Source organism: Antechinus flavipes, chromosome 1, assembly GCF_016432865.1.
Source record: "Antechinus flavipes isolate AdamAnt ecotype Samford, QLD, Australia chromosome 1, AdamAnt_v2, whole genome shotgun sequence".
In the NCBI taxonomy this organism is placed as follows: domain Eukaryota; kingdom Metazoa; phylum Chordata; class Mammalia; order Dasyuromorphia; family Dasyuridae; genus Antechinus; species Antechinus flavipes.
Genome location: NC_067398.1, coordinates 696,559,586 through 696,575,712, shown reverse-complemented (window position 1 = coordinate 696,575,712; position 16,127 = coordinate 696,559,586). Strand labels below are relative to the sequence as shown.

The window sequence follows — 16,127 nt, the reverse complement described above, 5'->3', positions numbered from 1 at the left end:
TGCCTTTCACCTTCTCCCACTTGTGAAGGTCAGAGATTTCAGACTTGGGATGACTCACATCTCTATTTTAGGTTCGTTCCAGCTTGGACTGGAGATTTAGTCCAAAATTTAGTCTAGAATATCAGAGCTGAAAGAAGCCTTAGAACAAGGAACGTCAGAGTGGGAGGGTCTCAGAACAGCGCGAATTTAGGGTTAGGGTTAGGAAAGTCTTAGAACAGATAATGTCAGAGTGGGAGGGGTCTTAGAACAGGGGATGTCAGAGCTGGGAGGGACCTTTACAAATCATGTTACAGACCAAAAAAAAAAAAAAAACAGGGCTCAAAGAAATAAGGGTACTGGTTCAAAGTCACTCAGTCCATGGAGGCTGTGGACACCAGGGTTCCTCCCTCCTCTGGGACACTCTCCATATGGACAGGAGCTCTCATGTTCTGAGGGACGGTCAGGAGAGGATTCTCTCAGTATTCCTGGGGAGGGTCCCATCAGGCTCTTCAGTGACCTCAGCATCTGGGGAGGGGCCCACAATGCTTTTGGACAACTCTTACTGTGAGGAGGCTGTCCTAATGTACCTCTGAAATTCAGCCTTGGGGCAGCTTCATCCATATTGCTAGTGGAAGACCCCCCCAACAGACCGGGAGGTCCGACAACAGGGATGGGGGCCGGCCCCCTCTCCTCCCCTCCCGCTGCCCTCTCCCTGTTCCTGATGTCCCTGATGATCTGCCCAGCTGAGAACTTTCACTTCCGCTTTAAGGTGCCCTTCCCTGCGCCCCCACCCTGGGCATCCCTGAGCCAGAAGGGAGGGGGGCTTGGCCCCAGAGCCAGCGGCCTCCGTCCCACATTCCCTGCTTGCTCTCCCGGCCTGCCTCCTGGCTCGGAGAGGAAGCGGAGCGGGGCCTCCACAGGACGTCCCTTTCATTCCGAGCTGAAGGGTGGCTTCCGCTTTCCCACAAATACAAGTTTTCTCACTGGGGCCCAGGAGAGAAGGGGGAGGGGAGAGGGAGAGGGCTCCTCCATGTCTCCTCCTTCCCAGACACACACAGAGGCAGTCTAGTTCTGGAGACAGACTCCGATATTGGCCCAGGGGATCTGGGTTCCAGAACCAGCCCTGTTCCCAAGGCTCAGTGTCCTCATCTGAAAAATGAGAAAGTCGGATCAGGTGTTTCCCTAAGATCCCTCCGAGTTCTGATATTTTAGGTTTGGAAAGCTGCCCTTCAAGATCTGACCTTTCTTCTTCTAAGGATTTTCCCTTCCCAAGTTGTGAGATTTTATGTTTTGAAATCCCCCTCGGGAGGACTCCATGCAGACCAGGGCTTGAAGTCCAAGAAGGCTGAGAGGAAGTCTGCCTCGATGGGACAAGTGACTATTTTCTTTCACAGCAGAGCCCTTTCACACACCTCCCTCATTAATCCACTCGGTTCCTCTGGATGATATTCATCCCTACCAATAATGCATTGCTTTATTATTATTTTAATATATTTAGAATAATTATTGCTTAATTATATAACAATAATTATTATTATGCAATAATCGATTATTCAATCGAGCAATCAATAAATACTTATTAAACGCCTACTATTTATGAACACATATTTATAAACAACTAGGTTCCTGAAATGACATGTCTCTGAAGGGCTGTCCCGAGAATTAGCCACGAGACAGAACTAGTACCAAAGGGCAAAGTTTCAGGGAGGCAGATTTTGGTGGAAGATAAGGGGAAAAAAATCTTCCTGAACAGAACCGGCCCAACAATACAGTCCGTTCCCTGGCTCCTAGTGATGAGCTCATTTGGGGAAAGATCATTTATCTCAGTTCCCAGCACAAAACACTGCACAGAATAGTTCCTTAAGAATAACAAGCAAAAATAAAAATGAAAAATGAAATGAAAAAAAAGGAATAACAATAGCCATTTATAAGGAACTCTGAGCCCAAGTTCTAGTAGGTACTTAATAAATGTTTACTGACTAATTTTAAAGCTGCAGATCGACAAGAAATGAATAGAGAAGCAAAGCACTTTACATACATTTCCTTTCTCACCCGTTTTACAACAATCCCAAGAAAGAAATACTGGAGGAATTATTATCGAAATTTCCAATTTACAGGAAAAAACTGAGCCTGAAAATGGTCAGTCCTTTTGAGCGCAACCCCAGGAAGAAAAGCAAAGTCCTCCTTCCTCCAAATCCAGCATGTTAGCCCCAGTGCCCACATCTCTCTGCTTGGGTGGGGTATCCTGGGTGGGCTCTTGCTCTGAGGTTCTTTCTAACTCAGATTCTAAGAATCCAAGAAATTAAAAAAACAGAAGCATATTAAATGAATGAAGTTTCCTTCCTCTAGCCATCTATCTACCATTTATTAAGCGCTTACTGTATTCCAGGCACTGAGAAGATAAAGACAGATGTGAAACCATTTCTGACCTCAGGGTGAAGTCATTCTACTAAAAAAGGGTTCAAATTAAGCTAGGGTCTACAGACTTTATTTACAAACACACACATTTTATTCCCCCCCCCCCAATTACCTGTTAAAATGGGTCTGTAAACTATTTTAAAATATTTTGATAACTCTAGTTTCCTTTGTAATCCTACATATTTTATTTTATGCATTTAAAAAACATTCTTCTGGAAAAATTCACAAAATGAACAAAAGAAATTTGACAAAAAATAAGTTAAGAATTTTGGGGCTAGAAGGTTAAAGAGATGACATGTATGTCTGTGTGTGTGTGTGTGTGTGTGTGTGTGTGTGTACATACACACACAGATACAACTTGAAGGATCCCAAGGCATTTTTTGGACATTCTCATTCTCAACCCTATAGACAAATGCTGTCAGTATCCCCATTTCATAGATGAGATTACTAAGATCTCTAATAATTTTCCACTTATGACCTCAAATAGCTGTGTTCTTCTCTGATCTATTTCTGGAGCACTGTGTATTCCATACACAGCAATCTTTCTTTGTGTTTTCAGCAAACCAGGACACCCTTATGAGGAAGGGGAAGAGGAAAGAGCAAGCCATCTCTCTCTCTCTCTCCTAATACCAGTGGTCAGGGGTGCTCCTGCTATGAACTCTTCTTCCACAGCTAGCCCCTGCCTCCCAAATAGGCTTTAGATTACCTCCTCCAGCTCCTGACCGTAGTATGGTCTACAGGGCATGAAAGGCTACAACCTCACCTCCTGCTTCTAGGTCTGAACTCAAGGGAGTCCCTGAACATTCTACTCCCTTGCTTCCTTCATTGGGCTTCCCCTCACCCACTGATTCTCTGCCTAGACTCATTCCTCAGTGACCAGCATTCTGTGTCTTTATTTTCCTAATCCCAGGTTTACTGATGCTTTGGATACTGATTAATAAACCCTCTTCTGCATCTCTTGCTTTCCACTTCCTTATTTCCATCCACATCTCTCCTACTTCCTTCTATAGCTGCTCACCCATGTTCATAAGCTCTCTGGAATGCTTGTTCTATAATTAACAAACTTCCTTTCTCAATGGATCCATTTTCAGACACTCGCTGAACATCTCTTGTCTTTTTTTCCAAAACCCTGCTCTCTTATCTTTCCTATAACTTCATCTTCCCAGTCTCCCAACACACACACACACACACACACACACACACACACACACACCCCTACCTTCTTGTGTCTCTGTTCTCTTAGCTAAGGATTTTGACTTATTTCTGCACTGAAAATATTGAGAGCATTCATCAAGAGAGTGCTCCCTTCCCCTTATCTCACATCCTTCTGACCTTATCATCTAGGTCCCCCTCCACTCCAATCTCTGAGGAAGTGGCCGGTCTCCTTGCCAAAGCCAACCCCTCCATATATGACTCCATTCCTACTGTCACTACAATCTGTCACTAAACCCTTTTAATTACACCTTTACACCATCTCTCCAATGTGTATCCTTCTCTCCCCCGACTGTCAACACCTTAGTGCAGTCCATCACCATTTCTCCCTGGACTATCCCACACAAGAGCCTCCTACTAGGTCTGCCTGCCTCAAGGGTCTGTCCGGTCCATCCTCCACTCCTAAAATACAGGATTGATCATGTAACAGTCCTCCCTCCTCCCTGTAGTAGGTCTGCTTGCCTCAGTCTATCTCCACTCACCTTCCTAAAATACAGGACTTCCTTACTCAATAAACTTCAGGGGCTCCCTATCACCTCCAGGATCAAACAGAACTTCCTCAGGTTTGGTCTTTAAGGCATTTTACCATCTGTTCCTCTCCCACCTTTCCAATTTTCCTTCCAACTTCCTGGCTGTTCCTCAAACAAGATGCTCTATTTCTCAGCTCTGGGCAGTTTCTCTGGCCATCCCTGAGGTACCCTTCTTCCTCATCTCCACCTCCTGGCTTCCCTGACTTCCTTCTAACATCCCACCTTGTCCCAGAAGCTTTTCCCAATCCCCCATAATGCTACCCAGGCTACTCATTCCTGCAAGTGGTTACTTCACTCCACTTCAGCTACACATTGGATAAGGACTCTTGATCTTTATTCATAACCCATGAAGTTACCCTTCCAAGTTAATGAACTCTGAAATTCCTTGAGTTGATCATAATCTCTTATCACCCTCTTTTCCCAGCTGCCTTGTAACTTTGAACTTTGTCCTTTCCATGACAATACTTACCCCCACTTTCCTTTCTTCCCAGCCCACCATCCTTGCACTGACTACACACTCTCTTCCCAACTTTAACCCCCTTGGTCAACCATAATATCGCCTCCTTGTCCTATAAAAAATCAATCACACTGTCAACCCCCAACGCCATTTGCTCCCATCATCTGCCTCTGATTTTCATGCCACTAAACTGAAGTGTCGGAAGTTGAATCCACTCATACAAATGAATGCCATCTGTTCTGTACTGGGCTCTCACTACAGCAAGGCAATCCTCATATTTCTCCCTTATCCATTCTCTGCCTTATTCATCACACAGGAGTAGCTCCAAGCCTTCTTGTGTCTCTGTTCTCTTAGCTAATTTCTTATTTCTGCGCTGAAAATATTGAGACATTCACCAAGAGTGCTCTCTTTTCCTTCTCCCACATCTTTCTGACATTATCATCTAGATCCCCCTTCACTCCAATCTCTGAGAAAGTGGCCAGTCTCCTTGCCAAAGCTAACCCCTCCCTATATGACTCCATTCCCACTTGTGTTTTCTTACAAATTGCTCCTGGTCTCTAATTTCTCCCAGTCTCTTGCTGTTGACAAACACGCTCATATTTTCCCTGCCTTTCCAAAATCATTGCTCTTTCCCACCTTCCCCATTAGCTATTTCCCCAGGATTCCCCTCTCCTTTTCAACTAAATTCCTTGAAAAAGCCATCTCTGCTCCGTTCCTTCTACTTCTGCTTTTCTCACTCTCTTTTCATGTTTCAGTCATTACTATGACTGCAAATTACTCATCTCCAAATTGCCAAATCTAATGAAAAATAGCAGTAGTTAGTATTTACATAGTAGCTATTATGTACAAGCTCTGTGCTAATTACAAATCTCCTCACAACAACTATGGAAGAGTAGGTGCTATTATTATCAATCCCAGTTTTACAGATGATTAAACTGAGGCAAACAGGTGTAGTGACTTGCCAAAAGTCACACAGCTAGTAAGTATGGCCTTTTCTTCTTCTCAACCTCTCTTCAGCCTTTGATACTGCCAACTACCTTTACCCCTTGCATTCTCTCTCCTCTCTGGTTGTTCATGGCTGATTTGTGTTCATATCTGTGGTTACCAAGCTGGGGTTTGGGATTGTCGGGGCACAAGTTAGTGAGCAGATTAATGGTGAGACTGAAAAATGGTAAAAAGGCATCCTGGCACCTTGCCCCACTTTCCTGGCAAATTCGCCACTTCTGAGGATCAAAGAGTTGTTCTTTGTGACTAATTCACTCAACAGGGACCAACCCATCCTCAGGGATGTCCTGCTCCTCTGTCCCCTGCCCAGTGGTCTAGATGGGAGACAAGAAAAGGTCAAGCCCGAAGAAACACAAAAGCTAGACCAGACATAAGAAAGATTGTCCAGATGCTGGAAAGAAGAGACCCAATTCAATATTAAGGGACTAGGATGTCAGGCATTAAGTGTCGGGGATATAAAAACTGGCAAAAAAACTGTTCTTGTCCCGAAGGAATTTACAATCTAATGGGGGAGACACCATGAAAACATATATATACAAAGCAAGCTATACACAGGATAAATAGGAAATAATTAGCAAAGAGAGACACTGAGATGGAGTGGTTGAAGAAACTTGAAGATGGAAGGGAGATTTCAATTGGGACTTAATGGAAGAGGAGGAGGATAGGCAAAGATGAGAAGGGGGTGCATTCTAGACCAGGAGGATGGCTGGAGAGATTGCCCAGAGCTGAGGAATGGAAAGTCTTGTTCATGGAGCAGTGTCGTGTTTGGGAGGGAGTAAGGTGTAAGAAGAGCAGAACTGTAGGAATAGCTGGATTAGGAAGGGCACTTTGTATTTATTCCTGGAGGCGATAGGGAGCCAGTGGAGTTTATTGAGTAGTGGGTTGACATGGGTAGACTTGATTTTTAGGAAAATCCCTTTCGTCACTAAACGGAGGACGGTCTGGAATGGGAGAGATGCTAGGCTTTGACCCACTTGCAGGCTACTACAATAGTCCAAGAGTGAAGTAATGGGGGTCCACGCTAGAATGGGGGCAATGTCTCATTGGAGCCTCATGACAATTTTGTGTCTGACAGGCACAAATAAATACATTCTTCTAATAAAAACACATTCCCTTAAACGGCACACTTAAAGAGTTGTAAGAACATCACCAACACCCATTCTTCCATCACCTTTCCCACTGTCTATTTCTTTTGACCCTGTCCAAAGGCAGTTTGAAGCTTGACTTACTTTTCAAATAAGGACACAGATAAAGGAGGTGATGGCAAAAAAAAAAAAAAAAAAAAAAAAGGGAAGGAGAGACAGAGAACAAGAGACAGAGAGAGCGGAAGAAGAGACAGGGAGACAGAGAGGGGAGAAAGAAAAGCAGAGAGAGAGGAAAGAGAAAGAAAGGAGGAAGTAGAGATAAAAAAATAGACAGGAAGAAAAAAAGAGAAGGAGAGAGAAATTAATTCCCAAAGTCCTTGGTCAACAGCTCCCATCCCCAGGTCCTCACTGAGACCACGCCACTGCCAATTCCAGAAATACACAGACCCCCCAAAAGACTGCCCAACCCCCCAGCACCAGGTTGGGGGGGCCGTGCGTGCCCCCTTGTGGAGTCAATAGAAGACCTCTCTTTTTTCCTCCTCACCCTAAAGTAGCTCGGGGACCCCTGAGTCTCCCTGGGAGTTCACAGCATCCTCATGCCTTTGACCGCAAGACCATCGCCTCGGCGACTACCGAGTCCCCCTCTCCTCCCCTCCCCCCCTCCCCTCCACTCCCGTGAACGCCCGGTCAGTTCCTTGACCAGAGAAGAATATCCAGGAGATCTGAAACCTCGCCAACGTGAAGAACGATTACGGTTAGCTCCTGCTGATCTCCAGATCACGGGCCCCACCGGGCAGAAAATCCGCTCTCCCAAAGAGAGCCCGAGGGCTGACTGGAGGGAAGAAGGGGGCAGCTCTTACCTTGGGGGGATCGAAGAGCTCCAGGACGTAGTCTTCGCCACCTTCAGGGCTCGCCGCCTTCCTCAACACCAGCCGCCCGCGCTGGCGGAGGGCCCCGCTGTCCATGGTGGCCTCGTCCACCAGCCCGTACTTGAGGACTCCCTCCTTTCGAGCCTCAGGAGCCGGCTCCCTGGACAGGCTCCAGGGCAGGATTTTCTTGGCCAGGCCATGTTTCGAAGGGGCGTCACCCGTCTCACCCTCGGCTGTTCCTTCCCCGGAGGTCAGCGTTTCCGAAGGACGGCGTCGAAAGATATGGCGAAGGCTCCTTCGCAGGTGGTGAAAAGAGTAATGGGCGATGGAGCGAGGAGAGGCCAGAGGCGAAGCGCCCCCTGTGAGCTCCTCGGAGCTCCGGGCCTTGGGCAGGGGCTGGGCGGCGACCTCGGGGGTCCGCTCGCCGGCGTCCGCGGGCGCCTCCGCTTTGGGGGGCGCCGCCGAGCCATCCGTGTGTCTCCGGCCCGTCTCTCGATAGTCCCGGACCCGGGAGGTGAAGGGCCGCAGCCGGAGCTGGTGCATCGCCCAGCCCTCTCTCACCTCGTGTCGGAAATACTGCTGGAAGAGGTCCGTGAACTGCAGCGAGAAGTGGTCGGCCCCCAGCAGGTCATGGTGGGGGTGCTCGCTGGCAAAGAGCCAGTACTGCTTGGCCAGCTCCTTGGCGGTGGCCACGGCGTGGAGCTCACAGAATTCGCTCCAGCCCCGGGGGTTCGAGGAGGGTGAAGGCTGAAGGGCCGGCCCATTCATTGCCGGGGCCGAGGCAGGGGGACTGAGCTGTAAGACACAAAAAGGGAGGGAGGGGGGGCTGAGTAGGAGGCGGAGGCCGGTCACCGGGCCTTCTCCGGAGGATGCTGCAAGCTCCACCAGGAAGACCCTCCCCTTCCATGGAAAGGAGCCTGGATTCAAAACCACCATTGACACTTATTAAGCTTCGTGACCCAGGGCAAGTCCCTCTGGGCTCTGAAATGAGAGAGTTAAAGCAGAAAGCCTCCCAGACCACTTCCAGCTCTCTACCCACTGGATCCTCCAGAAGCCTTTGCTGACCACCCCGCCTTCCATAATCGTCCTCTCTTTCCCCATAACTCTCACATGGCTGGTTTTGGGGGATCTGGGTTCAAATTCTGGGAAGAAAACTACCTCTTAATCTGAAGTGAAAGAAAACTGTCAGAGGTTCAGGAGATCCGGGCTCCAGCAACAGCTCTCTCTCCTACATAAGGCCCTCTTTATGTTAGAACCATAGACAACATGTCAGAGCTGGGAAAGGACTTGGAATATAGAATATCAGAGTTAGAAGAAATCTAGAACAAAGGATGTCGTGGAAGGGAGTGCCCTGAGCATATAGGATGTCAGAACTAAAAGGGACCTTAAACATAGGACATCAGATCTGGGAGTCAGAGCTAGAAGAGAGCTAGAACAAAGGATGTCGGGGCTGGGAGTGCCCTTCGCATATAGGATGTCAGAAACGGGAGGAAGGACCTTGGTTAGGACACAATGCTCAGAACTGGAAGGAGCCTTAGAACAAAGACTGTCCAAACTGGAAGGGCCTTAGAGCTCTGGCCCCTCCCTTCGAGGCCCCTGAGTTTCCTCTTTCCTGGAATCAAGGGCTGGGGACTGGGGCCAATGAATTCACAAGGGTGAGAAACTCTGAAAGATGCTGGCCTGGCCCTCCTCCAGGTGAATCACTCTCCTCCTGGCTGGGCCAGCCTCCAGCATCCCGGTCTCCAGCATCTTTCATTTCAGTTCATGAAACCCACATTGGACATGACCACCCTGAGTCAAAGAATGAGTGCGGAGACCCAGAAGTGAATTTCTCCCAGAAATTTGGGAAGTTTAACTGGAGCCTCTTGTTCCTTGTTAGTCGTGGGGGAGAATAATCCCTGGAGAATTTACCCTACCGGATTCTTAGAAGGCCCCAGTGGAATGATGAATGTAAATACTAGCAAACCTTAATGGCTACAGAAATGCTAGACATTTATCATTATCATCATCATCATCATCATTATCATTATTATTACTAATGACCATAGAAAACACGTAGACACTGGCCAGGAGACACAGCCCACCAGCTATGTGAATCCATAGGTGAATGAGGGGCAAATGATAAGACACCAGAGAACTTAATGCAAAGAAAGAATTTGGGAAGAAGAGTTTGGTATATGATTTCTAAGCTCTCCCATGCTGCGTTGGGGTCAGACAGCTGCATTCATCTATCCTCTTAAATGTCTATACCCACCTTTTCACCAGGGAACCCTGGGAACTCCAGTAAAAACATCAAAAACATAAGCTAGAAGAGACCTTAGCGGGCATCTCATCCAATCCCCTATTTTCCAGAGGCAAAGCAGCCATCCCATGATTCACATAGACTACTGAGGGAATGAGGAAGGAATCTAAATCCAGATTCTGGGACCCCAAATTCAGTATTTTTCTTAAGCCCCACGATGAGATATAAATCTGGGACTTATTCCTTTAAAAGGGACCAAGCAGGAGAGGAAATAGAAATGGAAAAACATACATTGTCCCTAAAATCTTACAACAATTCCTATGAAAATTTACTGCTTTATGAAGACTTTTGGGGACCTCCTCCTCATATATACTCTCCTCTGCTTGATATCACAGCCTGACTTATCTTGATATCCCACATCGACTCGATGTTCCCCTCATGAATACTCCTTAGCTTTGTACAGGTGACATGCACTCTCCTCACCTCTGCCTCTTAGAAAAAGGCTCAGCTCAAGACCCATGATCTATTTTATGCTTTTTTGGATTCCCTAGACCAGGGGTTCTTAACCGAGAGTCTATGAAACTTCTTCTTCTTTTAATATTTTGAAACCATATTTCAATCATCACTGGCTTCCTTTGTAACCCATTTTTAAAATTTTATGCATATAAAACATTCTTCTGTAAAGAAGTTTACAAGTTTTATCAGATTGCTCTTGTCGTTAGAGTAAATGCTTTCATTTGGAAGATCTATTTATTACGGACACTTTTTTTTGCATTTATTTTGTTTATATTCTCTATTTACTTATCTCTGAGCATATTGTAATCTTCCCACACAGTCCATATGAAAGTTCCTTAAAGGCAGAGACTTCTGTCCTTGTAGCCACAGGGCCTACTATTTAAGTAATAAGCACTTAATAAAATGCTTGTCAACTGACAGAATGAATGAAACAATGAATGAAACAATGAGTGAATGAGAAGCCTCTGGCCTGTAGGGAAAAAAAAAACACACAACCCAAAATGAGTCTCTTGGGTAAATTCAGCACTAGCTTAGAATCACTTATCGTTGACCCAGAAAAGCCTTAGGAAATTTTGTATAGTAAGTGAAATTTAGCTAACACTTTAAAGTTTGTAAAATACTTTTTATAAACTGTCCCACTTAAGCTTCCCGGTGTCCTGAAGATATTAATACTATTAACCCCATTTTATAGAAAGAAAAACAGACTCAGGACACTTGCTGGCTGTGTGATCCAGGACAAAGCACTTTCCCTCTCTGGGCCTCAGTTTCTCTATCTGTAAAGGGGAATATGGATTAAAAGGTCTCTGGGTTTTTTTTTCCCAGTTCTACCTAGACCCATGATCCTCTGATGCCAGGTCCCTATACCTCCTTGGTCCTTAGTTTCCTTATCTGTAAAGGGGAATATGGAATAGAAGGTCTCTTGGGTCCCTTCCATGCTCTATAGGTCTGAACCTAAGCATCCTTGAGAAGCGATCACCCAGTCTTTCTTTGAACACCTGAAGTGATGAGGAGCTCATTTCCTTACAAGGCAGCCCTCCCCATTTTGGGATAAATTTATCGGTCCAAGGTTAACATAGCTAATCAGAGTCAAAGTCAGAACTTGAATCCAAGCCCTGTGACTTTAAGTCCCGAGCTCTTTCCATCAGGTGGCCCAAGATGAAGAAGGAGCATCCCCTTGCTCTGAAGTAATGGGAATGAGGCTCAGGGCAGAAGAGAGCAACTTTCCTCAATTCCTCTTCATTCCAGTGTCTTCCCTTTTTATCCTGCAGATAGCTTGCTTTGTATATGTCCCCCCCATTAAACTGTAAGTTGCTGGAGGGTAGGCACTATCCCTAGGTCCAAGGAAGAGCAGAAGAGAGACCAGTGAGTCCTTTACAAACTTCCAGCTGTGAGCTCTGACCCTTCCCCATCTCCTACCACGAGAAGGTGCTTCCCGAACAATACTCTGGGGAGGTCAACGCAAGCCAGGAAAATGATGGAGAGCCAGGAGGCTTTCTTCTTTCAGACTTTACTGCAAAGTTCCAAGGAAGCCCATTCTAGGGCATTGGGAAGACCGAGGCACCAACCAGATGACCTCACTTGTCCAGATCTCATTCGCTCTTTAGGCAAAAAGGCAACAAGACTTTAAAAGACCAAGTGGAGTCATTTAGAATTATGGAATTAACTGGAGTCGATTCCACAAGCATTCACTGAACATCTCTCCTTAGCTGGGCTTTGAGCGAGACCTTGGGGCTTACAAAGGCAAAAAATAAGACAGTCCTGACCCCGGCCTGCAATATTATTTTTTGGATACTGCAATATTCATCCATTTAATTCTACTTCCATGGAACACTGTACCCTGACCTGGTGAAATGACAACATTGAATGTGGAGTGAGCGGATTCAGGGAAGATGGGTTACAGCTGGGAGCGATCTTAGAGGGGAAGGAAGAGGGGATAAGTATTTAAATAGCACCTACTATGTGCTAAACACTTTTTCAAATGTTATCTCATTTGATCCTCATATTGTGAAAAAGGGGCTGTTATTATCTCCATTTTACAACTGAGGAAACTGAGGTAGGCAGTGGTGAAGTCCCTTGCCCAAAGTCACCTAGCCAGCGTTAGAGGCTACATTTGAATTCAGATCTTACTGACTCCACGTCCTACAAGAAGCTTGATGAGAGCCTGGTGCTCTAACCACTGTATCTCCTAGCTGCCTTAACATCTAGTCCCATAGAGGAGCAAACAGGCTCATAGAGGGTCATACAAAGGGAGGACCTCAACTTCTATTCTCAGGGTTCTAAATCATAGTTTATTTTTTCTATCATATCATAGGAATTGGGTCAGAAATCATGTTTCTACTCTTGATTAGCTGTGAGTCCTTGGACAAGACTGATCAATCAAACATTAAGCACCTACTGTGTGTCAGGCAAGGAGCTTACAATCTTTTTCTTTTCTGTTTTCTTTTTTGCAGGAAATTAGGGTTAAGTGACTTGTCCAAAGTAACACAGCTGGGAAAGGTTAAGTGCCTGAAGCTGGATTTGAATTCAGATCTTCCTGACTCCAGGGTCCCTGATCTATCTGCCATAGCTCTACCTGAGGGCTACTCCAGAAAGAGAGACCAGAGGCAAACAAATATATACACAGGATGAATAGGAAATAATTCACAAAGGGAAGGGACTGGAATTAAGAACGAAGTTAAAAGAAGAAAAAAAAAAGAAGGAAGGAGGGTTTCAGCTGGGACTTAAAAGAACAGGTCAGGAGGCAGAGATGGGGAGAGAGAGTTTTTCTGACATGGCAGACTGCCAGAGAGAATGCCCTACAGCCGAGGGAGGGATGGAGGGTCTTGCTCATGGAACAGCCAGGAGACCGGGTTGCTGGATCCAAGGAGTTTGGCGCAGATGAAGCTAGAGTATGGAAGACCTGAGTTCAAATACACCTTCAGATATTTAATAGCTATGTGGCAAGTTTATTTATTCTTTGCCTTAGTTTCCTCAAATTATAAAATAGCACCTGCCTTCTTGGGTTGTGAAGATCAAGTGAGAGAATATTGGTAAAGTGTTTGGCACACAGTAGGTGCCTAATAAATGCTCGTTTCCTCCGGTTTGCCTGCCTTCTATCCAGTCTTAAAGTGTCAGCATTCTCTAGGGTCATTTTAAGGGCTGTTCACACCTAGTTGGGGGTGCTCCATGGAGGGGTCCCCCCGACAGGCAGCTCTGTTGAAGGAGGACGAACCCCAAGTCTGGCTCAGGAAAATGAAGGCGGGAAGGAGCCTTGCGCCAGGGGCCGGCCAAACCTTCTCAGGCTCCCCCTGCCCTATACCGGATATGTCTAATGCCTCAGCAGCCGAGCTGGCCCGGCTTCCTCACAGAGCAGGGCTGAGAACAGGGAGATTTACTGACTTTCTTCCGGAGGCTGCTGGATCCCAGTCAGCGAGGGTGAGCATGGGGCAGCGGGCCAGGGCTGGCCCTTGGGGATGCTCATGGCTGCCATCGCCTCCTTCATGTGTCGCCAAGGCCCAGCTGGGCCCGCTTCCACATTAGGATGCCCCTCTGCCCTTTGGATTCTGTCAGCCCAAGGAGGGCTTCGGGCCCGAGGCTCGAGGAATGAAGTCACAAGAAGCAGAAGTCGCCACAGAACCCGATTCAAAACTCCAACGTGTGTTTAAGGCCGGGCATCTATCCACAAGCAACTAGGCCCCTCCTATGAGGTCAGCCCAAGGACAGCATTCAGGGGGTCAGGAAACCAGAGCAGCTCCCTCCTCTCCCCTTCCAAAGGACACCTCTGGCAGAGTTGAGAGCCCGTAACTCCGCGCCGGGATGCTTGGCCTGGGTACCCAGGGGGGACCCGTGAATTTGGAAGGGGGAAGGGAAATAACATCTTTATTTTAATCGAATTGGCTTCCTTTGTAATTCTATATCTTTCATTTTATGCATTGAAAAACATGATGGTGAGAAAGGGTCCAGAGACTGCCCAAGCAGCCCGGGACACCAAAACTGTTCCAAAATATCTCAGCTTCCTTTAACATTTAAGCTAGATTAAAAAAACCAAAAAATTAAAAAAAAAACAAAACAAATCCCTTCTCTTAGGAGCACAGACTTAGACCTAGGAGGTTATCGAGTGAGATCTAGTCTTGTAAGAAATCCCCCTATAATCTCCCCATCTGCCTAAGTACCTCCAATGAGGGAGAACCAACTACTCCATCCTTCTACCTTCCCCAAATTATATCATATTAATTTTGTGACACTAAAAAAAATAGGCACAAAAAAGAGAGACAATAAAAGACACAATTTATGTGCTTCCTCCTCTATATAAGCTTCTTGAGGGCAGGAACTGTTTCATTTTTATCTCAGCATCTCCAGTGCACACAGTAGGCACTTAATAAATGCATATTGACTGAGAAAGTGACTGACCAGAGACACCTATTACATTTTTAAATAGTTAAGAATTTTTTTTTCTTTCTTTCTTTCTTTTTTTTTTTTTACCGAGGCGATTAGGGTTAAGTGACCTGCTCAGGGTCACACAGCTAGGAAGCATTAAGTGTCTGAGACCAGATTTGAACTTATTTCCTCCTGACTTCAGGGCTGGTGCCCTATTCACTGAGCCACCTAATTACGCCTCCCTCCCCTCCTCCCACTCCTTTAAACTTCTTAACAAGCCTAATTTGCCTTCTTCCAACTTCTAACCCTTATCTTTGGTACTGCCTCCTCCTGGGACAAAATAGAACAGAACCAAACTCCCTCATTCTATAGGTGACCCCCCTAAAATAACATAAAGGAGATAGAGCATAGAATTATAGCAGGAAATATCTTGGGGGTCATCCAATTTTAGCCTCTCATCAACTACAAAGCTATGGAAACTGAGGCCCCAAAGTTACGATCTTCACTCAGGCTCACACAGCTTCTAAGTGTCTGAGGAAGGCTCTGAACTCAGGCCCTCTGGATGGCAGATCCAGAGCTCTTTTTCACGCTCTCCCCAGCCCCTAGGCCCAAATGATTAATTAATTAAAATGCACTTTTATGGTCTATGATATAATGGAATATTTTTGTCCTGTGAGAAATGATGAGCAGGCTGATTTCCGAAAAGCCTGGGAAGATTGACGTGAACTGATGCTGAGTGAAGTGAGCAGAACCAAGAGAACATTGTGCACAGATTGTGCGACGATCAACTGTGATGGACGTGGCTCTCCTTGGGCGATCCAAGACAACTCCAACAGACTTGGGATGGAAAGTGTCACCCACATCCAGAGAGAGAATTAACTGTGGCCCGAAGCAGCCTATTTTCATCTTCCTGTGTTTGCTTTTTCTTTCTTATGATTTTTCCCTTTTGTTCTGATTTTTCTTTCACAGCACGAAAAATATGGAAATATACTTAAAATGATAGTACCCGCATAACCTGTCAGATTGCTGTCTTGGGATAGGAGAGGAAAGGAGAAAAAAACTGGAACTCAAAACCTTACAAATGTGAATGTTGAAAACATACATTTGGAAAAATAAATTATTAGAGGCAAAAAAAGGATGTGCTTTGCAAATTAACAATTGAGAGAATTTTTACAAGGCACTTAGCACAGTGTCTCACACACAAGAGATGCTTGATACATGTTTCTTCTCCTTGGAGTGCTCCATAAATGTAATTTTTTTTTTTTTTTGCTGAGGCAATTGGGGTTAAGTGACTTGCCCAGGGTCACACAGCCAGGACGTGCTAAGCATCTAAGACCAGATTTGAACTCAAGTCCTCCTGACTTCAGGGCTGGTGCTCTATTCACTGCACCACCTAACTGCCCCCTAAATGTAAATATATTATGATTATTGGGTGGACCCAGTGGAAGATTAGTGAGA

At 45.9% G+C, this 16,127-nt stretch overlaps 1 protein-coding gene across 4 annotated transcripts in view; it reads right to left on the bottom strand.

Annotated features, from left to right (window-relative positions):
• SH2B3 (SH2B adaptor protein 3) overlaps positions 1-16,127 on the bottom strand; it is a 98,596-nt gene that overhangs the window by 67,730 nt on the left and 14,739 nt on the right. For all 4 annotated transcript variants that reach the window (XM_051972793.1, XM_051972795.1, XM_051972792.1 and 1 more), the window contains exon 2: positions 7,547-8,350. In XM_051972793.1, coding sequence (XP_051828753.1) covers positions 7,547-8,323 — 777 coding nt within the window. In that variant the 5' untranslated portion in view covers positions 8,324-8,350. The remainder of the gene's footprint in view (positions 1-7,546; positions 8,351-16,127) is intronic.